Source organism: Entelurus aequoreus, linkage group LG27 (assembly GCF_033978785.1).
Source record: "Entelurus aequoreus isolate RoL-2023_Sb linkage group LG27, RoL_Eaeq_v1.1, whole genome shotgun sequence".
Classification (NCBI taxonomy): domain Eukaryota; kingdom Metazoa; phylum Chordata; class Actinopteri; order Syngnathiformes; family Syngnathidae; genus Entelurus; species Entelurus aequoreus.
This window is the reverse complement of record NC_084757.1, coordinates 182,791-210,364: the sequence shown is the minus strand read 5'-3', so window position 1 is coordinate 210,364 and position 27,574 is coordinate 182,791. Positions and strand designations below refer to the sequence as shown.

General features: G+C 37.0%; 1 protein-coding gene across 4 annotated transcripts in view; it reads left to right on the top strand.

The window, feature by feature from the left end:
- The window catches only part of LOC133644812 (tyrosine-protein kinase RYK-like), a 133,470-nt gene extending 107,136 nt beyond the window's left edge, over positions 1-26,334 (top strand). For 2 of the 4 annotated variants that reach the window (XM_062039562.1, XM_062039561.1), the window contains exons 13-16: positions 82-191; positions 267-426; positions 18,566-18,702; positions 25,880-26,229. In XM_062039562.1, coding sequence (XP_061895546.1) covers positions 82-191; positions 267-426; positions 18,566-18,702; positions 25,880-25,991 — 519 coding nt within the window. In that variant the 3' untranslated portion in view covers positions 25,992-26,229. Of the gene's footprint in view, positions 1-81; positions 192-266; positions 427-18,565; positions 18,703-25,879 lie in introns of all 4 variants that reach the window. The other 2 variants (XM_062039559.1, XM_062039560.1) reach the window with 2 other exon arrangements.
- Positions 26,335-27,574: the final 1,240 nt, after the last annotated feature.

Here is a 27,574-nt window from a genome sequence, read left to right as displayed (position 1 = left end):
TGACCCCGGAGTGAAGGAAGTAAGGGCCACATGGCACTTGTTTCCTGCTCTCACCATTGTCTCTGCTCGTTTCCTCGCCAGGCCGTCTCTCAGCAAGACCTGGTCTACATGGCGATCCAGATCGCGTGCGGAATGAGCTACCTGGCCCGGCGAGAGGTCATCCACAAAGACCTGGCCGCCAGGAACTGTGTGTGAGTGGCCCACTTTTCCCCCAGGTGTGGAAATGTACCGAAGTTGACCTGTAGGTAACCCGGCTCTCCCCGCAGCATCGACGACAACATGCAGGTGAAGATCACGGACAACGCCCTGGCCCGAGATCTCTTCCCCATGGACTACCACTGCCTGGGGGACAACGAGAACCGGCCCGTGCGCTGGATGGCTCTGGAAAGCCTGCTGGACAACGACTTCTCCAGCGCCAGCGACGTGGTGAGAAAACGTCTCCATAAACCGACAAATAAAGTCAACACCCAGCAGACCTTTCTGTTTTGTGTTGGAATGTGCGGCTGCATGCATTTTTCTACTTCCTCGCCCTGATTTTTATTTTTATTTTTTATTTAAATTTTGCTCCTGGGTTGTACTTCCTGCTGATGTGGTTTGTCTCATAAAGTCCTTCCTGGTCCACATAAAACCAAAACCAAACCGGTCTGACGTTGATACCCTGCTTTTCAACTGACGGCATGCAGCCCATGTATGACATCACATTGCAGCTGATTCCTAAAAACAGCACAACTTTCCTGTCATATACATTTAGTTTTTATGCAGTATGCTCCTAAAACAATCTCCTGTCTTATACTGGATCTTTGACTTGTTTTTAAGCAGCAGATTCCTAAAAACAGCACAACTCTCCTGTCTTATACTGGATCTGTGACTTGTTTTTATGCTGCAGATTCCTAAAAACAGCACAACTCTCATGTCATGTACTGGATCTTTGACTTGTGTTTAAGCAGCAGATTCCTAAAAACAGCACAATTATTTGTCGTATAATCGATCTTTGACTAGTGTTTAAGCAGCAGATTCCTAAAAGCAGGACAAGTTTCCTGTCATATAAAGGATCTTTGACTAGTGCTTATGCAGCAGATTCCTAAAACAGCACAACTCTCCTGTCATATACTGGATCTTGGACTTGTGTTTGTTTAAGCAGATGGTTCCTTGATACCATTTCTCAATTAAAAATGTTACTACGTCAACATTTCTCGACCGATTTGAAAAATTCCAACCCCAACCATTTCAACTCATTCGGAACATTCAAATTTTTTTGCATTTTCCCCAAAAAAAATCCCTTTTTTTTTTTCCCGAAATCCCCAAATATCCATGAAATTCCCATTGAAAAGAATGGGACATTTTTCAAAGTTCCGCAACTTCTACTCAAACCATTCCAACTTCAAAATATTCAGCCTGTCAAAGAATTGTGTGCTTCCTTTCAAAAACTGTAAAAAAAATAAAAAATGTCCGGATTTCCAAGAATTCCCTGTTTTTAGGGACATTTTTCCCATGAATTGGCCATTTTTCAAACTTCCACCATTTCCAAATTTTTCAACCGATTCAAACCATTCCACCTTCAACACATTCCACTCATCGTGGACATTGAAACTATCATTTTTTCAAGTAAAAAAAAATTCCAGGAATTCCGAGAATTCCAGTTTTTTCAAACCCTTTTTTGACAATTTTTTCTGGCGACTACTCCATCCACATTTTTCAACCCATTTAAACCGTTCCACCGTCAAAACATTCCTCTTAATCAGGACAAAAAACAATGTTGTTTTTTTCGAACTGGAAAAATTCCTGGTTTTCCCGAAATTCCAGGAATTCCGTAAAACCATTTCTCAATTAAAAATGTTACTACGTCAACATTTCTCGATCGATTTGAAAAATTCCAACACCAACCATTTCAACTCATTCAGAACATTCACATTTTTTTGCATTTTCCAAAAAAAAATCCCTCTTTTCCCGAAATCCCCAAATTTCCATGAAATTCCCATTGAAAAGAATGGGACATTTTTCAAAGTTCCACAACTTCCACTCAAACCGTTCCAACTTCAAAATATTCAGCCTGTTCAAGAATTGTGTGCTCCCTTTCAAAAACTGTAAAAAAAAAAAAAAAAAATTCCGGATTTCCAAGAATTCTCCGTTTTTAGGGACATTTTTCCCATGAATTGGCCATTTTTCAAACTTCCACCATTTCCAAATTTTTCAACCGATTCAAACCATTCCACCTTCAACACATTCCACTCATCGTGGACATTGTAACTATCATTTTTTCAAGTAAATAAAAATTCCAGGAATTCCAAGAATTCCAGTTTTTTCAAACCCTTTTTTGACCATTTTTTCTGGCGACTACTCCATCCACATTTTTCAACCCATTTAAACCGTTCCACCGTCAAAACATTCCTCTTAATCAAGACAAAAAACAACGTTGTTTTTTTCAAACTGGAAAAATTCCTGGTTTTCCCGAAATTCCAGGAATTCCGTAAAACCATTTCTCAATTAAAAATGTTACTACGTCAACATTTCTCGACCGATTTGAAAAATTCCAACACCAACCATTTCAACTCATTCAGAACATTCACATTTTTTGGCATTTTCCGAAAAAAAAATCCCTCTTTTCCCGAAATCCCCAAATTTCCATGAAATTCCCATTGAAAAGAATGGGACATTTTTCAAAGTTCCACAACTTCCACTCAAACCGTTCCAACTTCAAAATATTCAGCCTGTTCAAGAATTGTGTGCTCTCTTTCAAAAACTGTAAAAAAAAAAAAAAATACTTTCGGATTTTCAAGAATTCTCCGTTTTTAGGGACATTTTTCCCATGAATTGGCCATTTTTCAAACTTCCACCATTTCAAAATTTTTCAACCGATTCAAACCATTCCACCTTCAACACATTCCACTCACCGTGGACATTGAAACTATCATTTTTTCAAGTAAAAAAAAATTCCAGGAATTCCAAGAATTCCAGTTTTTTCAAACCCTTTTTTGACCTTTTTTCTGGCGACTACTCCATCCACATTTTTCAACCCAATCCACCGTCAAAACATTCCTCTTAATCAAGACAAAAAACAACGTTGTTTTTTTCGAACTGGAAAAATTCCTGGTTTTCCAGGAATTCCGTAAAACCATTTCTCAATTAAAAATGTTACTACAACATTTCTCGACCGATTTGAAAAAATCCAACACCAACCATTTCAACTCATTCGGAACATTCAAATTTTTTTGCGTTTTCCCCCCAAAAAATCATTTTTTTCCCGAAATCCCCAAATTTCCTTGAAATTCCCATTGAAAAGAATGGGACATTTTTCAAAGTTCCACAACTTCCACTCAAACCGTTCCAACTTCAAAATATTCAGCATGTTCAAGAATTGTGTGCTCCCTTTCAAAAACTGTAAAAAAAAAAAAATCCGGATTTCCAAGAATTCTCCGTTTTTAGGGACATTTTTCCCATGAATTGGCCATTTTTCAAACTTCCACCATTTCCAAATTTTTCAACCGATTCAAACCATTCCACCTTCAACACATTCCACTCATCGTGGACATTGAAACTATCATTTTTTCAAGTAAAAAAAAATTCCAGGAATTCCGAGAATTCCAGTTTTTTCAAACCCTTTTTTGACAATTTTTTCTGGCGACTACTCCATCCACATTTTTCAACCCATTTAAACCGTTCCACCGTCAAAACATTCCTCTTAATCAGGACAAAAAACAACGTTGTTTTTTTCGAACTGGAAAAATTCCTGGTTTTCCCGAAATTCCAGGAATTCCGTAAAACCATTTCTCAATTAAAAATGTTACTACGTCAACATTTCTCGATCGATTTGAAAAATTCCAACACCAACCATTTCAACTCATTCAGAACATTCACATTTTTTGGCATTTTCCGAAAAAAAAATCCCTCTTTTCCCGAAATCCCCAAATTTCCATGAAATTCCCATTGAAAGGAATGGGACATTTTTCAAAGTTCCACAACTTCCACTCAAACCGTTCCAACTTCAAAATATTCAGCCTGTTCAAGAATTGTGTGCTCTTTCAAAAACTGTCAAAAAAATAAAATACTTTCGGATTTTCAAGAATTCTCCGTTTTTAGGGACATTTTTCCCATGAATTGGCCATTTTTCAAACTTCCACCATTTCCAAATTTTTCAACCGATTCAAACCATTCCACCTTCAACACATTCCACTCATCGTGGACATTGAAACTATCATTTTTTCAAGTAAAAAAAAATTCCAGGAATTCCAAGAATTCCAGTTTTTTCAAACCCTTTTTTGACAATTTTTTCTGGCGACTACTCCATCCACATTTTTCAAACCGTTCCACCGTCAAGACTATGCACAGAGAAGAGGATGACTGCCTTCAAAATTGAACTACAAAAGCAAGATTGGGACAATGTGTATAATGAAAAAGAGGTTGATGAAGCATATGAACATTTCTTAAACAAGTTCATAATACTTTATGACAAACATTGTCCATGGATACAACTCAGTAACAAGCAGAGAAAGAATAATCAACCATGGATGACAAAAGGATTAAAAAATGCTTGTAAGAAGAAGAATACACTATATAGAACATTTATAGCACAAAGAACTATAGAGGCAGAAATTAAGTACAAAAAGTATAAAAACAAGTTAACAGACATACTACGATCATGTAGAAAAGAATATTACAGTGAATTATTGGACAGGAACAAAAATAATATGAGAGCAACATGGGGCATCCTCAATAGCATTATAAAAAATGGAACTAAGAGGGACTACCCTCAATACTTCTTAGATGAAAATAAAAAAAATGACAACATAAAGGAAGTAGTTGAAAGCTTCAATAATTATTTTGTAAATATTGGACCAAAATTGGAAGAAAGGATTCCAGACCCAGTTCCAATTGAGGACTATAATGACACCATAGAGCCAAATCCCAACTCCATGTTCCTCAGTAATGTGACACAGGAGGAAATAGTTACAATCGTGAAAAAATGTAAATCTAAGACTTCAACTGATTGTAACGGAATTGATATGGAAACGATAAAAAAGGTTATTGAAGAGATCTCAGGACCATTAATGTATATTAGTAACCTATCATTTCAAACAGGTACATTTCCAAACAAAATGAAAATAGCTAAAGTTGCACCAATTTATAAGACTGGAGATAAACATCAATTTACAAATTATAGACCTGTTTCTCTACTTCCACAATTTTCTAAAATCATTGAAAAACTGTTCAATAACAGATTAGAAAGTTTCATAAATAAAAATAGAATACTCGAAGAGAACCAATATGGATACAGAGCTAATGTCTCAACTTCAATGGCTTTAATTGAAATTACAGAAGAAATTACCAATGCAATAGATAGTAAAAAATGTGCAGCAGCGGTTTTTATGGATCTAACTAAAGCTTTTGACACAATTAATCACAATATTTTAATCAAAAAACTAGAACGATATGGCATCAGAGGGTTAGTCTTAAACTGGATAAGAAGTTATCTAACGAACAGGAAACAATACGTGAAGCTAGGCGAACACACGTCTACAACGCTAAATATATCCTGTGGTGTACCTCAGGGATCAATATTAGGACCTAAATTATTCAATCTCTATATAAATGACATTTGTAAAGTTACAAAAGATTTAAAGTTAGTATTATTTGCGGATGATACAACAGCGTTTTGTTCAGGAGAGAACACACAGGAGATAATACAAATAATAACAGAAGAAATTAACAAATTAAAAAGATGGTTTGACAAAAACAGACTATCGTTGAATCTTAGTAAAACTAAAATAATGCTATTTGGTAACGTAGAAGAGAAAGTCAAACACAAATACAAATAGACGGAATAGAAATTGAAAGAGTAAACGAAACCAAATTTCTAGGTATAATGATTGATGATAAATTGAACTGGAAATCTCACGTAAAAAATATACAACATAAAGTTGCAAGAAACACGTCAATAATGAATAAAGCAAAACATGTTCTAGACCAAAAATCCCTTCATATTCTCTACTGCTCACTAGTGTTACCATATCTGAGCTACTGTGTAGAAATATGGGGAAATAATTACAAAAGTACACTTCATTCATTAACGGTGTTACAAAAAAGATCAGTTAGAATAATACATCATGTTGGATATAGAGAACATACAAACCCTTTATTTATTGAATCAAAAATACTGAAATTCCACGACATAGTGAATTTGCAAACAGCTAAAATTATGCACAAAGCAAACTATAACCTGCTACCCAAGAATATACAACAATTCTTCTCAACAAAAGAGGAGAAATATAATCTTAGAGAAAAACGTAATTTAAAACATTTGTATGCACGTACAACACTTAAGACCTTCAGTATATCAGTATGTGGAATTAAATTATGGAATGGATTAAGCAAAGCAATCAAACAATGTACTAATATGATACACTTCAAGAAACTCTTCAAACTTAAAGTGTTTACAAAGTACAATGAAGAAGAACCATGACAAACATTCTCAATTTATTTCATCCATCCATTCATTCATTCTTAAAGTAATCTTACTTATCTCATCATATGAAATATGACTTACTTCACCAATTATTATTATTAAATTCTTACTATTATTTATTTATTTATTTTTATTGTAATTACTTATGGAGTTTATTGTGAAAAAATTGTGAACAGGAAGTGAACAAAAAGTTTTGCAACTGTTATGTAAAGAAAAGGGGTATGATTAAATAAGCTCTGCTTCTTCCTACTCCTTTTCGAACATGTTGAAAAGAAACTGGAAATTGTGATGTATCATGTTGTATGCTTGCATGTTCGAAATAAACTCAAACTCAAACTCAAACTCAAAACATTCCTCTTAATCAGGACAAAAAACAACATTGTTTTTTTCGAACTGGAAAAATTCCTGGTTTTCCCGAAATTCCAGGAATTCCGTAAAACCATTTCTCAATTAAAAATGTTACTATGTCAACATTTCTCGATCGATTTGAAAAATTCCAACACCAACCATTTCAACTCATTCGGAACATTCAAATTTTTTTGCATTTTCCCCCCAAAAAATCCCTCTTTTCCCGAAATCCCCAAATATCCATGAAATTCCCATTGAAAAGAATGGGACATTTTTCAAAGTTCCACAACTTCCACAACTTCCACTCAAACCGTTCCAACTTCAAAATATTCAGCCTGTTCAAGAATTGTGTTCTCCCTTTCAAAAACTGTAAAAAAAAAAAAAATCCCGGATTTCCAAGAACTCTCCGTTTTCAGGGAAATGTTTCCCATTCCAAATGAATTATCCATTTTTCACAATTCCAACATTTTCAACCTATTCAAACCATTCCACCTTCCACTCATCCTGGACATTCAAACTAAGTCTTTCCCAAGTTCCAAACCAAATTCCGGTTTTCCTGGAAATTCAAATGCATTCCAATATTCAAACTATTCTTACATTCATACTTCATTCTGTCAGCACTGGAGCATTCACATGCAATTCCTTCAGTAAGTGCCTGATCTAGTTCATTTATAAACTACCACATTTTCTCCGACTTAACTTTCAGATTGTAGCCAAAGGCTCATTTTTGGCTGTTTTTATCTGCAAAACGTAGAAAGCCGGTCCGTGAAAGTAATGCATACATTAAACCGGTCCCTGGTGGAAAAAAGGTTGGGGACCCCTGCCTTAATGCACTATTAAAACAACAACTGTAGATTTAACAGTTAAAAAATAAAAACAACTGGCTGCTCAGGCGTCAGAATTGTACCATAAAAATGAAAGTTGTATCGTTTTTTTGTAGAGATGTCCGATAATATCGGCCGATAAATGCTTTAAAATGTAATATCGGAAATTATGAATAACTTTTTAAAACGCCGCTGTACAGAGCGGTACATATCCGGTAAAACACGGACGTAGGGCATACTTGCCAACCCTCCCGATTTTCCCGGGAGACTCCCGAATTTCAGTGCCCCTCCCGAAAATCTCCCGGGGCAACCATTCTCCCGAATTTCTCCCCACCCGAACAACAATATTGGGGGCGTGCCTTAAAGCCACTGCCTTTAGCGTCCTCTACAACCGTCGTCACGTCCGCTTTCCCTCCATACAAACAGCGTGCCGGCCCAGTCACATAATATATGCAGCTTTTACACACACACAAGTGAATGCCACGCATACTTGGTCAACAGCCATACAGGTCACACTGAGGGTAGCGGTGTAAACAACTTAAACACTGTTACAAATATGCGCCACACCAAACAAGAATGACAAACACATTTCGGGAGAACATCCGCACCGTAACACAACATAAACACAACAGGACAAATACCCAGAACCCCTTGCAGCACTAACTTTTCCGGGACGCTACAATATACACCCTCCGTACTCTGGACTGAAGCTGTGTGCCTTAATTGTTTTTGTAGCTGTTGTTTTGAGGCATGTTAAAAAAAAAATGCACTTTGTGACTTCAATAATAAATATGGCAGTGCCTTGTTGGCAATTTTTTTCCATAACTGGAGTTAAAGTTGTTCTCTTATTTTGGAAAACCTTGTTTTTGATTGATTGGAACTTGTATTAGTAGATTGCACAGTACAGTACATATTCCGTACAATTGACCACTAAATGGTAACACCCCAATAAGTTTTTCAACTTGTTTAAGTCGGGTGCACGTTAATCAATTCATGGTAAAGTTACATTGTTTAATGCATCCAGCGGGGCATCACAGCAAAATTAGGCATAATAATGTGTTCATTCCACCACTGTATTTATCGGAATCGGTAGTTAAGAGTTGGACAATATCGGATATCGGCAAAAAAGCCATTATCGGACATCTCTAGTTTTTTTGTTTTCAATTTACAGTAATTTGGTGTAAAACAACCAAACACCATAAAAGTTAAAGGCCTACTGAAAGCCACTACTAGCGACCACGCAGTCTGATAGTTTATATATCAATGATGATATCTTAACATTGCAACACATGCCAATACGGCCGGGTTAACTTATAAAGTGTAATTTTAAATTTCCCGCCACACTTCTAGTTGAGAACGTCTATGTATGATGACGTATGCGCGTGATGGAATCAGTTGATGCGGAAGTATTGGTACTCCATTGAATCCAATACAAAATAGCTCTGTTTTCATGTCAAAATTCCACAGTATTCTGGACATCTGTGTTGGTGAATCTTTTGCAATTTGTTTAATGAACAATGGAGACTGCAAAGAAGAAAGCTGTAGGTGGGATCGGTGTATTAGCGGCTGGCTGCAGCAACACAACCAGGAAGACAGAGATGGATAGCAGACGCGTTAGCCGCCGAACTCACCTTAACTTCCTCCATCTCGCCGACCGCATGTGTGATCGGGTGAAGTCCTTCGTCGCACCGTCGATCGCTGGAACGCAGGTGAGCCCGGGTGTTGATGGGCAGATGAGGGCTGGCTGGCGTAGGTGGATAGCTAATGTTTTTAGCATAGCTCTGTGAGGTCCCGTTGCTAAGTTAGCTTCAATGGCGTCGTTAGCAACAGCATTGTTAAGCTTCGCCAGGCTGGAAAGAATTAACCCTGTAGTTACATGTCCATGGTTTAATAGTATTGTTGATCTTCTGTCTATCCTTCCAGTCAGGGGTTTATTTATTTTGTTTCTATATGCAGTTAAGCACGATGCTATCACGTTAACTCCGTAGCTAAAGTGTTTCGTCGATGTATTGTCGTGGAGATAAAAGTCACTGTGAATGTCCATTTCGCGTTCTCGACTCTCATTTTCAAGAGGATATAGTATCCCAGGTGGTTTAAAATACAAATCCGTGATCCACAATAGAAAAAGGAGAGAGTGTGGAATCCAATGAGCCAGCTTGTACCTAAGTTACGGTCACAGCGAAAAAAGATCCGTCCTGCACTGCACTTTAGTCCTTCACTCTCACGTTCCTCATCCACGAATCTTTCATCCTCGCTCAAATTAATGGGGTAATTGTCGCTTTCTCGCTCCGAATCGCTCTAGCTGCGTTGAAAACAATAGGAAAATATGAGGAGCCTTTCAATTGACTACGTCACGCTACTTCCGGTACAGCCAAGGCTTTTTTTTTTTATCAGATACCAAAAGTTGCGATCTTTATCGTCGTTGTTCTATACTAAATCCTTTCAGCAAAATATGGCAATATCGCGAAATGATCAAGTATGACACATAGAATGGATCTGCTATAGGGATGATACTCGAAACCGGTTTTCCCGGTTGTTTGATAAGAAAAGAACCGAGTCCTCGGACTCGAATCCCTTTTTGAGAACCGGTACCCGTTATCGAGACCACTATAGTAAAGGAAAAGAGTTGATTCTTTATTCGAATCCCGTCCCGACCAGAAATGCTCCGTGGGACATCACAAGAAATGACGTCACGTAGCTCAGTCATTAGGCGCAGATAGCGAAAGCAGGAAAACAATGGACGGGAAAAAGCGCTCCAAGGTGTAATAAAGTTCAAAACAAAAGCTATAATCCATCGAATAACTTTACTGAGAGATTTGAGCAGGGTAAAACACATGACCAACACTTTTACCACCAACCGGAAACATAGCAACCAGGCTAGCAACGCACCTCCTTTACGGCAGCTGTCGCAACCTTCTTAAAACAACCGCAGCACATACATATATATACAACACTGCAGCACATACATATATATACAACATATCTCCCTTTTTGAACTTTTGTTTGTCTTTCCTTGTAAAAAAAAAACAAAATCACACTGTATATGTGTTGTTTTTCTAATTATAAATAATGCAGACGAGGCGTGTTGGCTGAGTTCTTGACGTTTACTTTCACAGCGTGGCAACATGCAACACTTTTCGGGGCTACCGCGCATGCTCGTAGCTCCCGTTGCATGCTGGGTAGTGTAGTTGTTATATTCTCTAGCTCATAACATTTTTCCCCCTATAAAGAAATAATGTTAACTCAATAAAGTGTATTTCTTTTTTTAGCTTTAACTTTTCATTTATTAGCATTGTAACCACATTTGCAAACAACTTTTCTCTTCATAGAATTTTCTTTCAATAAAAAAATAAAGTGCAAAAATGTCAAAGCATCATAACAAACAGTTATGTCAAATAGCAGCAGAAGTGCACTTTTTGGGGAGCTGTATTATTTTCAGTTTTGTGCCCAAGGGACTGATTTTATTTAACACTATATTATTATTTATACACCTATAGTGATCACAGAGACAGGTTGTTTTTGTGCTACTGTATATATTTGTTTCTCTGAAAAATCCCACTTAATATACTTTGGGTAACAACAGTCAATATTTATTTATTTTTATTTATTTTTTTAGGTGGGTAACAGTCAATATTTATTTATTTATTAGATTTTATTTTTTTTATTATATAATTAAAAGTGAGCTTTTGTTAAACCAAATGTTGTGTGTTTTTTTCCGTATACAACAACCTATCTGGACTCGACAAGAGAATCGATAAGGAATCGGTTCGATAAGAGGATTCGATAATAGGCTCGAACTCGATAATTCCTTATCAAACATCATCCCTAATCTGCTATCCCCGTTTAAATAAAAAAAAATTCATTTCAGTAGGCCTTTAAGGTAAAGGAGCGTGTTTGCTCAAAATGCAACGAAATTTCGTTCTTATCTGTACTGTAAAGTTCAAATGTGAATGACAATAAAGGAAGTCTAAGTCTAATCTGTGTTTATAGATGTTTGTGATGAATTAATGAGTTAACTTGGACATCCCTAGTCTAAATCTGTACACGCTGGAAGTTGCCCGGCATCCCAGAAATAACTCTTTGACCTTTTTCGAGGTCCCGCCGTATTTGTGTCATTGTCAAGAGTGGTGGTCAAGGTGCAGGCGGGCAGACAACCCCTCCGCATTCCTCTTATGGTCACGACGCCTCGCGGGAAGCCAAGAACGGCAGCACCCGCCTCCCCTCCCGGCGGTCCACAGAGGCCTGCTATTAGCTAGCGGCTAAGCATGGCCTCGGCATGACGCACACCGAATGTGACGCACACAAACTCGTTAGTTTATGGTTTGCCGTGATTGTCGAGGAGATTGTCTTCACCTCATTGAATGAACAAATGCTGTGCAAGTGTAGTAAGATGAATCACGTCTGCATGTCTTTACACGTCTTTTGTTTCACAGCGATCCCACGCTCGCTGTTTACAAACTCAACTAACAGGTGTTTGCCTCGTTTATGTAGTCCCATGTTTCATTTCATTCATGTTTTTGGATAGATCTGTAAAGTGATTGCTGTTTATCGTCCCCAAAGACGCCGCACTAGCAGCAGCCTGCATGTGTGACATTTACAGGGGAACTGCGCTTGTTTGGGAATATTTTCCATCATTCACAATGCTCTAAATAGTAAACAAATGCTAGCAAAAGTCAGCTAACAATCACTCAAAAAAACCAGAACCCATCCGAAAGCCTCCATCGTTTTATATACACGCTGTCAGTAGGTATGTCATAGTAACAGGCACATTAATAATAACGTGTAATATTTACGTATTTTTGTAAGTATACATGTCATGTAGTAACATTCGTAACGTGTAATATTTACAGATTTTTTTAATTATACAGTATATGTCATGTAGTAACAGGCACACTCATAGCGTGTAATATTTACGTATCAGGCACATTCATAATAACGTGTAATATTTACGTATTTTTGTAAGTATATATGTTGTGTAGTAACAGGGACACTCATAACGTGTAATATTTTTACGTTTTTTGTAAGTATATATGTTGTGTAGCAACAGGCACACTCATAACATGTAATAATTACGTAATTTGGTACGTATATATGTCATGTAGTAACAGGTACACTCATAACGTGTAATGTTTCCGTTTTTTTTTGTAAGTATATATGTTGGGTAGTAACAGGCACACTCATAACATGTAATAATTACGTATTTTTGTACGTATATATGTCATGTAGTAACAGGTACACTCATAACGTGTAATATTTACGTATTTGTTTAAGTATACAGTATATGTCATGTATTAACAGGCACACTCATAACGTATAATATTTACGTATTTTTGTAAGTATATATGTCATACAGTAACAGGCACATTCATAATAACGTGTAAGATTTACGTATTTTTGAAAGTATATATGTTGTGTAGTAACAGGCACACTCATAACATGTAATAATTACGTATTTTTGTACGTATATATGTCATGTACAAACAGGTACACTCATAACGTGTAATATTTACGTATTTGTTTAAGTATACAGTATATGTCATGTATTAACAGGCACACTCATAATGTGTAATATTTACGTATTTTTGTAAGTATGTATGTCATATAGTAACAGGCACATTCATAATAACGTGTAATATTTACGTATTTTTGTAAGTATATATGTTGTGTAGTAACAGGCACACTCATAACGTGTAATATTTACGGATTTTTTTAATTATACAGTATATGTCATGTATTAACAGGCACACTCATAGCGTGTAATAGTTACATAATTTTGTAAGTATATATGTCATATAGTAACAGGCACATTCATAATAACGTGTAATATTTACGTATTTTTGTAAGTATATATGTTGTGTAGTAACAGGCACACTCATAACGTGTAATATTTACGTATTTTTGTAAGTATACATGTCATGTAGTAACATTCGTAACGTGTAATATTTACAGATTTTTTTAATTATACAGTATATGTCATGTAGTAACAGGCACACTCATAGCGTGTAATATTTACGTATCAGGCACATTCATAATAACGTGTAATATTTACGTATTTTTGTAAGTATATATGTTGTGTAGTAACAGGCACACTCATAACGTGTAATATTTTTAAGTTTTTTTGTAAGTATATATGTTGGGTAGCAACAGGCACACTCATAACATGTAATAATTACGTAATTTGGTACGTATATATGTCATGTAGTAACAGGTACACTCATAACGTGTAATATTTCCGTTTTTTTTTGTAAGTATATATGTTGGGTGGTAACAGGCACCCTCATAACATGTAATAATTACGTATTTTTGTACGTATATATGTCATGTAGTAACAGGTACACTCATAACGTGTAATATTTACGTATTTGTTTAAGTATACAGTATGTCATGTATTAACAGGCACACTCATAACGTATAATATTTACGTATTTTTGTAAGTATATATGTCATACAGTAACAGGCACATTCATAATAACGTGTAAGATTTACGTATTTTTGAAAGTATATATGTTGTGTAGTAACAGGTACACTCATAACGTGTAATATTTATGTATTTTTGTAAGTATATATGTCATGTAGTAACAGGTACATTCATAACGTGTAATAATTACGTATTTTTGTAAGTATATATGTCATACAGTAACAGGCACATTCATAATAACGTGTAAGATTTACGTATTTTTGAAAGTATATATGTTGTGTAGTAACAGGCACACTCATAACATGTAATAATTACGTATTTTTGTACGTATATATGTCATGTACAAACAGGTACACTCATAACGTGTAATATTTACGTATTTGTTTAAGTATACAGTATATGTCATGTATTAACAGGCACACTCATAACGTGTAATATTTACGTATTTTTGTAAGTATGTATGTCATATAGTAACAGACACATTCATAATAACGTGTATAATTTACGTATTTTTGTAAGTATATATGTTGTGTAGTAACAGGCACACTCATAACATGTAATAATGATGTATTTTCGTACGTATATATGTCATGTACAAACAGGTACACTCATAACGTGTAATATTTACGTATTTGTTTAAGTATACAGTATATGTCATGTAGTAACAGGCACACTCATAACATATAATATTTACGTATTTTTGTAAGTATATATGTCATACAGTAACAGGCACATTCATAATAACGTGTAAGATTTACGTATTTTTGTAAGTATATATGTCGTGTAGTAACAGGCACACTCATAACATGTAATAATGATGTATTTTCGTACGTATATATGTCATGTATTAACAGGCACACTCATAACGTATAATATTTACGTATTTTTGTAAGTATATATGTCATACAGTAACAGGCACATTCATAATAACGTGTAAGATTTACGTATTTTTGTAAGTATATATGTTGTGTAGTAACAGGCACACTCATAACGTGTAATATTTACGTATTTATGTAAGTATATATGTTGTGTAGTAACAGGCACACTCACAACGTGTAATATTTACGTATTTTTGTAAGTATATATGTTGTGTAGTAACAGGCACCCTCATAACATGTAATAATTACGTATTTTTGTACCATATATATGCCATGTAGTAACAGGCACACTCATAACGTGTAATATTTACGTATTTTTGTAAGTATGTATGTCATATAGTAACAGGCACGTTCATAATAACGTGTAATATTTACGGATTTTTTTTAATTATACAGTATATGTCATGTAGTAACAGTCACACTTATAGTGTGTAATATTTACATATTTTTGTAAGTATATATGTTGTGTAGTTACAGGCACACTCATAACGTGTAATATTTACATATTTTTGTAAGTATGTATGTCATATAGTAACAGGCACATTCATAATAACGTGTAATATTTACGTATTTTTGTAAGTGTATATGTTGTGTAGTAACAGGCACACTCATAACGTGTAATATTTATGTATTTTTGTAAGTATGTATGTCATATAGTAACAGGCACATTCATAATAACGTGTAATATTTACATATTTTTGTAAGTGTATATGTTGTGTAGTAACAGGCACACTCATAACGTGTAATATTTTTACATTTTTTTGTAAGTATATAGTATGTTGTGTAGTAACAGGCACCCTCATAACATGTAATAATTACATATTTTTGTACATATATGTCATGTAGTAAGAGGTACACATAACGTAATTAAGTATTTGTTTAAGTATACAGTATATGTCATGTAGTAACAGGCACACTCATAGCGTGTAATATTTACATATTTTTGTAAGTATATATGTCATACAGTAACAGGCACATTCATAATAACGTGTAATATTTACATATTTTTGTAAGTATATATGTTGTGTAGTAACAGGCACACTCATAACGTGTAATATTTACGGATTTTTTTAATTATACAGAATATGTCATGTAGTAACAGGCACACTCATAGCGTGTAATATTTACATATTTTTGTAAGTATATATGTCATATAGTAACAGGCACATTCATAATAACGTGTAATATTTACGTATTTTTGTAAGTATATATGTTGTGTAGTAACAGGCACACTCATAACGTGTAATATTTACGTATTTTTGTAAGTATGTATGTCATATAGTAACAGGCACATTCATAATAACGTGTAATATTTACGGATTTTTTTAAATTATACAGTATATGTCATGTAGTAACAGGCACACTCATAGCGTGTAATGTTTACATATTTTTGTAAGTATATATGTCATATAGTAACAGACACATTCATAATAACGTTTAATATTTACGTATTTTTGTAAGTATATATGTTGTGTAGTAACAGGCACACAACGTGTAATTACATATTTTTGTAAGTATGTATGTCATATAGTAACAGGCTATTTCATAATAACGTGTAATATTTACGTATTTTTGTAAGTATATATGTTGTGTAGTAATAGGCACACTCATAACGTGTAATATTTACATATTTTTGTAAGTATGTATGTCATACAGTAACAGGCACATTCATAATAACGTGTAATATTTACGTATTTTTGTAAGTATATATGTTGTGTAGTAACAGGCACACTCATAATGTGTAATATTTACGTATTTTTGTAAGTATGTATGTCATACAGTAACAGGCACACTCATAACGTGTAATATTTACGTATTTTTGTAAGTATATATGTTTTGTAGTAACAGGCACACTCATAACGTGTAATATTTTTACGTTTTTTTGTAAGTATATATGTTGTGTAGTAACAGGCACACTCATAGCGTGTAAAATTTACGTATTTTTGTAAGTATGTATGTCATACAGTAACAGACACATTCATAATAACGTGTAATATTTACGTATTTGTGTAAGTATATATGTTGTGTAGTAACAGGCACACTCATAACGTGTAATATTTACATATTTTTGTAAGTATATATGTCATACAGTAACAGGCACATTCATAATAACGTGTAATATTTACGTATATTTGTAACTATATATGTTGTGTAGTAACAGGCACATTCATAACGTGTAATATTTACGTATTTTTTAAGTATATATGTCATGTAGTAACAGGCACATTCATAGTAATGTATTATATTTACGTATTTTTGTAAGTATATATGTTGTGTAGTAACAGGCACACTCATAACATGTAATATTATGGTTATATATTATAAGTGGAGTGTGTGGATGGTAGTTTGGTTGTCCAAGGTGAGTGGAGTGTGTGGATGGTAGTTTGGTTGTCCAAGGTGAGTGGAGTGTGTGGATGGTAGTTTGGTTGTCCAAGGTGCGTGGAGTGTGTGGATGGTAGTTTGGTTGTCCAAGGTGAGTGGAGTGTGTGGATGGTAGTTTGGTTGTCCAAGGTGAGTGGAGTGTGTGGATGGTAGTTTGGTTGTCCAAGGTGCGTGGAGTGTGTGGATGGTAGTTTGGTTGTCCAAGGTGAGTGGAGTGTGGATGGTAGTTTGGTTGTCCAAGGTGAGCGGAGTGTGTGGATGGTAGTTTGGTTGTCCAAGGTGAGCGGAGTGTGTGGATGGTAGTTTGGTTGTCCAAGGTGAGCGGAGTGTGTGGATGGTAGTTTGGTTGTCCAAGGTGAGTGGAGTGTGTGGATGGTAGTTTGGTTGTCCAAGGTGAGCGGAGTGTGTGGATGGTAGTTTGGTTGTCCAAGGTGAGTGGAGTGTGTGGATGGTAGTTTGGTTGTCCAAGGTGAGTGGAGTGTGTGTGGATGGTAGTTTGGTTGTCCAAGGTGAGTGGAGTGTGTGGATGGTAGTTTGGTTGTCCAAGGTGAGTGGAGTGTGTGGATGGTAGTTTGGTTGTCCAAGGTGAGTGGAGTGTGTGGATGGTAGTTTGGTTGTCCAAGGTGAGTGGAGTGTGTGGATGGTAGTTTGGTTGTCCAAGGTGAGTGGAGTGTGTGTGGATGGTAGTTTGGTTGTCCAAGGTGAGTGGAGTGTGTGGATGGTAGTTTGGTTGTCCAAGGTGAGTGGAGTGTGTGGATGGTAGTTTGGTTGTCCAAGGTGAGTGGAGTGTGTGGATGGTAGTTTGGTTGTCCAAGGTGAGTGGAGTGTGTGGATGGTAGTTTGGTTGTCCAAGGTGAGTGGAGTGTGTGGATGGTAGTTTGGTTGTCCAAGGTGAGTGGAGTGTGTGTGGATGGTAGTTTGGTTGTCCAAGGTGAGTGGAGTGTGTGGATGGTAGTTTGGTTGTCCAAGGTGAGTGGAGTGTGTGGATGGTAGTTTGGTTGTCCAAGGTGAGTGGAGTGTGTGGATGGTAGTTTGGTTGTCCAAGGTGAGTGGAGTGTGTGGATGGTAGTTTGGTTGTCCAAGGTGAGTGGAGTGTGTGGATGGTAGTTTGGTTGTCCAAGGTGAGTGGAGTGTGTGGATGGTAGTTTGGTTGTCCAAGGTGAGTGGAGTGTGTGGATGGTAGTTTGGTTGTCTTTTTCTGTGTTTATTGTTTGTATTTCTTATTGTGACCCTGACAAGTGTTGTGTTTGTGCAGTGGGCTTTTGGCGTGACGCTGTGGGAGCTGATGACGCTGGGCCAGACGCCGTACGTGGACATCGACCCCTTTGAGATGTCCGCCTACCTGAAGGACGGCTACCGGATAGCACAGCCCATCAACTGTCCCGATGAACTGTAAGTCACCATTCACAGCAGCACTCCTGTCATATAGAGGATCTTTGACCAGTATTTTTACGATAGGTCCCTAAAAGAACTAGAAACTCCTGTCATATTTTGGATCGTTGACTAGTGTTTTTTCAGTAGGTCCTGTCATTTGGAGGATCTTTGACGAGTGTTTTTACAGTTTGTCCTTAAAAAAACTACAAACTCCTGTCATATAGGGGATCTATGACGAGTGTTTTTACAGTAGGTCCTTAAAAGAACTACAAACTCCTGTCATATAGGGGATCTTTGACGAGTGTTTTTACAGTAGGTTCTTTAATGAAACTCCTGTTATATAGAATATCTTTGATGAGTGTTTTTACAGTAGGTCCTTAGAAGAACTAGAAACTCCTGTCATATATAGGATCTTTGACTAGTGTTTTTTCAGTAGGTCCTTAGAAGAACTAGAAACTCCTGTCATATATAGGATCTTTGACTAGTGTTTTTTCAGTAGGTCCTGTCATTTGGAGGATCTTTGACGAGTGTTTTTACAGTTTGTCCTTAAAAAAACTACAAACTCCTGTCATATAGGGGATCTTTGACGAGTGTTTTTACAGTAGGTCCTTAAAAGAACTACGAACTCCTGTCATATAGGGGATCTTTGACGAGTGTTTTTCAGTAGGTCCTTAAAAGAACTAGAAACTCCTGTCATATAGGGGATCTTTGACGAGTGTTTTTACAGTAGGTCCTTAGAAGAACTAGAAACTCCTGTCATATATAGGATCTTTGACGAGTGTTTTTACAGTAGGTCCTTAGAAGAACTAGAAACTCCTGTCATATATAGGATCTTTGACGAGTGTTTTTACAGTAGGTCCTTAGAAGAACTAGAAACTCCTGTCATATAGGGGATCTTTGACGAGTGTTTTTACAGTAGGTCCTTAAAAGAACTACAAACTCCTGTCATATAGGGGATCTTTGACGAGTGTTTTTCAGTAGGTCCTTAAAAGAACTAGAAACTCCTGTCATATAGGGGATCTTTGACGAGTGTTTTTTACAGTAGGTTCTTAAAAGAAACCCCTGTTATATAGAGGATCTTTGAGTGTTGTTACAGTAGGTCCTTAAAAGAACTAGAAACTCCTGTCATATAGAGGATCTTTGACAAGTGTTTTAATAGTAGGTCCTTCAAAGAACTACAAACTCCTGTCATATAGGGGATCTTTGACGAGTGTTTTTACAGTAGGTGCTTAAAAGAAACTCCTGTTATATAGAGGATCTTTGACGAGTGTTTTTCAGTAGGTCCTTAAAAGAACTAGAAACTCCTGTCATATAGACGATCTTTGACGAGTGTTTTTCAGTAGGTCCTTAAAAGAACTAGAAACTCCTGTCATATAGGGGATCTTTGACGAGTGTTTTTCAGTAGGTCCTTAAAAGAACTAGAAACTCCTGTCATATAGAGGATCTTTGACCAGTCTTTTTACAGTAGGTCCTCAAAAGAAACTCCTGTCCTATATAGGGGATCTTTGATGAGTGTTTTTACAGTAGGTCCTTAAACAAACTAGAAACTCCTGTCATATAGAGGATCTTTGACAACTGTTTTAATAGTAGGTCCTTCAAAGAACTACAAACTCCTGTCATATAGGGGATCTTTGATGAGTGTTTTTACAGTAGGTCCTTAAAAGAACTACAAACTCCTGTCATATAGGGGATCTTTGACGAGTGTTTTACAGCAGGTCCTTAAAAGAACTACAAACTCCTGTCATATAGGGGATCTTTGACGAGTGTTTTTACAGTAGGTCCTTAAAAGAACTAAAAACTCCTGGCAGTGTTATGAAGAGTGTTTTTACACAGGATCTATGGCGCGACATTTTGCAGTAATTCCTGAAAAACAGCACAGCACTCCTGTCATATTAAGGATCTTTGATGATCATTTTTGCAATAAGTTTTTATCATCAGCAGAGCTAAAATATAGGATCTTTGAATAGTGTTTTTGCAGTAGGTTCTTAAGAACAGCAGAACACTTCGGTCATATACAGGATCTTTGACTCGTGTTTTGGCAGAAGGTTCTTAAAAACAGCTGAGCGTCCTTTTCAAATATAGGATCTTTGGCTAGTGTTTTTGCAGTAGGTTCTTAAAAAAAACATAGCATTCTTTTAAAATATAGGATCTTTGACTAGTGTTTTTCCAGTAGGTCCTTAAAAACAGCAGAACAGTCCTGTCATATCGGGGATCTTTGACTGTTTTTACAGTAGGTCCTTGAAAAGAGCAGAACGATCCTGTCATATTGAAGATCTCTGACTAGTGTTTTCACTGTAGGTTCTTAAAAACAACAGAGCGTTCTTTTAAAATATAGGATCTTTGACTGGTGTTTTTACAGCATGTTCTTAAAAACAGCACAACAATCCTGTCTTATAGAGGATCTTTTTACTATTATTTTTGCAGTAGATCCCTAAAAATAGCAGAACACTCCTGTCATATAAAGGATCTTTGACCAGTGTTTTTGCAGTTAGTCCTTAAAAAGGGAAGAACAATCACGTCATATAGAGGATCTTTGACTAGTGTTTTTGCAGTTAGTCCTTAAAAAGGGAAGAACAATCACGTCACATAGAGGATCTTTGACTAGTGTTTTTGCAGTTAGTCCTTAAAAAGGGAAGAACAATCACACCATATAGAGGATCTTTGACTAGTGTTTTTGCAGTTAGTCCTTAAAAAGGGAAGAACAATCACGCCATATAGAGGATCTTTGACTAGTGTTTTTGCAGTTAGTCCTTAAAAAGGGAAGAACAATCACGCCATATAGAGGATCTTTGACTAGTGTTTTTGCAGTTAGTCCTTAAAAAGGGAAGAACAATCACGCCATATAGAGGATCTTTGACTAGTGTTTTTGCAGTTATTCCTTAAAAAGGGAAGAACAATCACGCCATATAGAGGATCTTTGACTAGTGTTTTTGCAGTTATTCCTTAAAAAGGGAAGAACAATCACGCCATATAGAGGATCTTTGACTAGTGTTTTTGCAGTTAGTCCTTAAAAAGGGAAGAACAATCACGCCATATAGAGGATCTTTGACTAGTGTTTTTGCAGTTAGTCCTTAAAAAGGGAAGAACAATCACGCCATATAGAGGATCTTTGACTAGTGTTTTTGCAGTTAGTCCTTAAAAAGGGAAGAACAATCACGTCATATAGAGGATCTTTGACCAGTGTTTTTGCAGTTAGTCCTTAAAAAGGGAAGAACAATCACGTCATATAGAGGATCTTTGACTAGTGTTTTTGCAGTTAGTCCTTAAAAAGGGAAGAACAATCACGCCATATAGAGGATCTTTGACTAGTGTTTTTGCAGTTAGTCCTTAAAAAGGGAAGAACAATCACGCCATATAGAGGATCTTTGACTAGTGTTTTTGCAGTTAGTCCTTAAAAAGGGAAGAACAATCACGCCATATAGAGGATCTTTGACTAGTGTTTTTGCAGTTAGTCCTTAAAAAGGGAAGAACAATCACACCATATAGAGGATCTTTGACTAGTGTTTTTGCAGTTAGTCCTTAAAAAGGGAAGAACAATCACACCATATAGAGGATCTTTGACTAGTGTTTTTGCAGTTAGTCCTTAAAAAGGGAAAAACAATCACGTCATATAGAGGATCTTTGACTAGTGTTTTTGCAGTTAGTCCTTAAAAAGGGAAAAACAATCACGTCATATAGAGGATCTTTGACTAGTGTTTTTGCAGTTAGTCCTTAAAAAGGGAAGAACAATCACGCCATATAGAGGATCTTTGACTAGTGTTTTTGCAGTTAGTCCTTAAAAAGGGAAGAACAATCATGTCATATAGAGGATCTTTGACTAGTGTTTTTGCAGTTAGTCCTTAAAAAGGGAAGAACAATCACGCCATATAGAGGATCTTTGACTAGTGTTTTTGCAGTTAGTCCTTAAAAAGGGAAGAACAATCACGCCATATAGAGGATCTTTGACTGGTGTTTTTGCAGTTAGTCCTTAAAAAGGGAAGAACAATCACGTCATAGAGGATCTTTGACTGGTGTTTTTGCAGTTAGTCCTTAAAAAGGGAAGAACAATCACGCCATAGAGGATCTTTGACTGGTGTTTTTGCAGTTAGTCCTTAAAAAGGGAAGAACAATCACGTCATATAGAGGATCTTTGACTAGTGTTTTTGCAGTTAGTCCTTAAAAAGAGAAGAACAATCACGTCATATAGAGGATCTTTGACTAGTGTTTTTGCAGTTAGTCCTTAAAAAGAGAAGAACAATCACGTCATATAGAGGATCTTTGACTAGTGTTTTTGCAGTTAGTCCTTAAAAAGGGAAGAACAATCACGTCATATAGAGGATCTTTGACTAGTGTTTTTGCAGTTAGTCCTTAAAAAGGGAAGAACAATCACGTCATATAGAGGATCTTTGACTAGTGTTTTTGCAGTTAGTCCTTAAAAAGAGAAGAACAATCACGCCATATAGAGGATCTTTGACTAGTGTTTTTGCAGTTAGTCCTTAAAAAGAGAAGAACAATCACGCCATATAGAGGATCTTTGACTAGTGTTTTTGCAGTTAGTCCTTAAAAAGGGAAGAACAATCACGTCATATAGAGGATCTTTGACTAGTGTTTTTGCAGTTAGTCCTTAAAAAGAGAAGAACAATCACGCCATATAGAGGATCTTTGACTAGTGTTTTTGCAGTTAGTCCTTAAAAAGAGAAGAACAATCACGCCATATAGAGGATCTTTGACTAGTGTTTTTGCAGTTAGTCCTTAAAAAGGGAAGAACAATCATGTCATATAGAGGATCTTTGACTAGTGTTTTTGCAGTTAGTCCTTAAAAAGGGAAGAACAATCACGTCATATAGAGGATCTTTGACTAGTGTTTTTGCAGTTAGTCCTTAAAAAGGGAAGAACAATCACGTCATGTAGAGGATCTTTGATTAGTGTTTTTGCAGTTAGTCCTTAAAAAGGGAAGAACAATCATGTCATATAGAGGATCTTTGACTAGTGTTTTTGCAGCTAGTCCTTAAAAAGGGAAGAACAATCACGCCATATAGAGGATCTTTGACTAGTGTTTTTGCAGTTAGTCCTTAAAAAGGGAAGAACAATCACGTCATATAGAGGATCTTTGACTAGTGTTTTTGCAGTTAGTCCTTAAAAAGGGAAGAACAATCACGTCATATAGAGGATCTTTGACTAGTGTTTTTGCAGTTAGTCCTTAAAAAGGGAAGAACAATCACGCCATATAGAGGATCTTTGACTAGTGTTTTTGCAGTTAGTCCTTAAAAATGGAAGAACAATCACGCCATATAGAGGATCTTTGACTAGTGTTTTTGCAGTTAGTCCTCAAAAAGGGAAGAACAATCACGCCATATAGAGGATCTTTGACTAGTGTTTTTGCAGTTAGTCCTTAAAAAGAGAAGAACAATCACGTCATATAGAGGATCTTTGACTAGTGTTTTTGCAGTTAGTCCTTAAAAAGAGAAGAACAATCACGTCATATAGAGGATCTTTGACTAGTGTTTTTGCAGTTAGTCCTTAAAAAGAGAAGAACAATCACGCCATATAGAGGATCTTTGACTAGTGTTTTTGCAGTTAGTCCTTAAAAAGAGAAGAACAATCACGCCATATAGAGGATCTTTGACTAGTGTTTTTGCAGTTAGTCCTTAAAAAGGGAAGAACAATCATGTCATATAGAGGATCTTTGACTAGTGTTTTTGCAGTTAGTCCTTAAAAAGGGAAGAACAATCACGTCATATAGAGGATCTTTGACTAGTGTTTTTGCAGTTAGTTCTTAAAAAGGGAAGAACAATCACGTCATGTAGAGGATCTTTGACTAGTGTTTTTGCAGTTAGTCCTTAAAAAGGGAAGAACAATCATGTCATATAGAGGATCTTTGACTAGTGTTTTTGCAGCTAGTCCTTAAAAAGGGAAGAACAATCACGCCATATAGAGGATCTTTGACTAGTGTTTTTGCAGTTAGTCCTTAAAAAGGGAAGAACAATCACGTCATATAGAGGATCTTTGACTAGTGTTTTTGCAGTTAGTCCTTAAAAAGGGAAGAACAATCACGTCATATAGAGGATCTTTGACTAGTGTTTTTGCAGTTAGTCCTTAAAAAGGGAAGAACAATCACGCCATATAGAGGATCTTTGACTAGTGTTTTTGCAGTTAGTCCTTAAAAAGGGAAGAACAATCACGCCATATAGAGGATCTTTGACTGGTGTTTTTGCAGTTAGTCCTTAAAAAGGGAAGAACAATCACGTCATATAGAGGATCTTTGACTAGTGTTTTTGCAGTTAGTCCTTAAAAAGGGAAGAACAATCATGTCATATAGAGGATCTTTGACTAGTGTTTTTGCAGTTAGTCCTTAAAAAGGGAAGAACAATCATGTCATATAGAGGATCTTTGACTAGTGTTTTTGCAGTTAGTCCTTAAAAATGGAAGAACAATCACGCCATATAGAGGATCTTTGACTAGTGTTTTTGCAGTTAGTCCTCAAAAAGGGAAGAACAATCACGCCATATAGAGGATCTTTGACTAGTGTTTTTGCAGTTAGTCCTTAAAAAGGGAAGAACAATCACGCCATATAGAGGATCTTTGACTAGTGTTTTTGCAGTTAGTCCTTAAAAAGGGAAGAACAATCACGTCATATAGAGGATCTTTGACTAGTGTTTTTGCAGTTAGTCCTTAAAAAGGGAAGAACAATCACGCCATATAGAGGATCTTTGACTAGTGTTTTTGCAGTTAGTCCTTAAAAAGGGAAGAACAATCACGCCATATAGAGGATCTTTGACTAGTGTTTTTGCAGTTAGTCCTTAAAAAGGGAAGAACAATCACGCCATATAGAGGATCTTTGACTAGTGTTTTTGCAGTTAGTCCTTAAAAAGGGAAAAACAATCACGTCACATAGAGGATCTTTGACTAGTGTTTTTGCAGTTAGTCCTTAAAAAGAGAAGAACAATCACGTCATATAGAGGATCTTTGACTAGTGTTTTTGCAGTAGGTCCTACAGAGGAATGTGTTTGTGAGAAAGTGCGGGTGTGTTGAGTTGCATGACTTTAGTGTTTTGATGAAGTCAGCGAGGTGTAAAGATCAATCATCCCTTCCTTCAATCAAAGATTTCCTGCAACACACAAAAGGCGATGAGGTGACGTTTCCAAAATAAAAGCGTACACTTCCTCCTGACGTCCCGCCACGCCTGACTTGGACTCCCGCCCACTTTGTGTTCCAGGTTTGCGGTCATGGCGTGCTGCTGGGCTCTGGACCCCGAGGAAAGACCCAAGTTCCAGCAGCTGGTGCAGTGTCTCACCGAGTTCCACGCCGCGTTGGGGGCTTACGTGTAACAGCCCCGCCCCCTTTTGGAAGAACCGCAGCACTAGAAGCTTCTAGTGGACTCAGTGTGCCTTTTTTCTACCGTCATGTTCTATAGGAGGAAGTTCCAGGACTCACCACATGGATTATACTCCCTGTTGGGTGTGGCTGCCATCACCACACTTTTCTCAGCTCTCTGAAGAAAACTCACACGGCTTCTCTTTTTGCCGGATAATTCCACGCAATGTCGCACACCTCAGGTCAGTGCGGGACAGGAAGTACTGCTCATACACAAAGTCAACATCTGCTTGATTTTCACAATAAAACACTGCTTTGTATTAAGACTCCTGCGTATATCACCCTTTTGTGTGTACGCTATGTCACCCTTTGGTGTGTACGGTATGTCACTCTTTTGTGTGTACAGTATGTCACCCTTTTGTGTGTACGGTATGTCACTCTTTTGTGTGTACGGTATGTCACCCTTTTGTGTGTACGCTATGTCACCCTTTGGTGTGTACAGTATGTCACCCTTTTGTGTGTACGCTATGTCACCCTTTGGTGTGTACGGTATGTCACCCTTTGTTGTGTACGGTATGTCACCCTTTTGTGTGTACGCTATGTCACCCTTTTGTGTGTACGGTATGTCACCCTTTTGTGTGTACGCTATGTCACCCTTTTGTGTGTACGGTATGTCACCCTTTGTTGTGTACGGTATGTCACCCTTTTGTGTGTACGCTATGTCACCCTTTGGTGTGTACAGTATGTCACCCTTTTGTGTGTACGCTATGTCACCCTTTGGTGTGTACGGTATGTCACCCTTTGTTGTGTACGGTATGTCACCCTTTTGTGTGTACGGTATGTCACCCTTTGGTGTGTACGGTATGTCACCCTTTGGTGTGTACGTCCCCCTTTGGTGTGTACGTCGCCCTTTGGTGTGTACGTCCCCCTTTTGTGTGTATGTCACCCTTTGGTGTGTATGTCACCCTTTTGTGTGTAAGTCACCCTTTTGTGTGTACGTCGCCCTTTTGTGTGTATGTCACCCTTTTGTGTGTACGTCACCCTTTTGTGTGTACGTCACCCTTTGGTGTGTCGTCCCCCTTTGGTGTGTAGGTCACCCTTTTGTGTGTACGTCACCCTTTTGTGTGTACGTCACCCTTTGGTTTGTACGTCACCCTTTGGTGTGTACAGTATGTCACCCTTTGGTGTGTACAGTATGTCACCCTTTGGTGTGTACAGTATGTCACCCTTTGGTGTGTACAGTATGTCACCCTTTGGTGTGTACAGTATGTCACCCTTTGGTGTGTACGTCACCCTTTGGTGTGTATGTCATCCTTTTGTGTGTACGTCACCCTTTTGTGTTTACAGTATGTCACCCTTTTGTGTTTACAGTATGTCACCCTTTGGAGTGTACAGTATGTCACCCTTTGGTGTGTATGTCACCCTTTGGTGTGTACGTCACCCTTTGGTGTATACATCACCCTTTTGTGTGTACAGTATGTCACCATTTGGTGTGTACATCCCCCTTTGGTGTGTATGTCCCCCTTTGGTGTGTAGGTCACCCTTTGGTGTGTACGTCACCCTTTGGTGTGTACGTCACTCTTTGGTGTGTACTTCA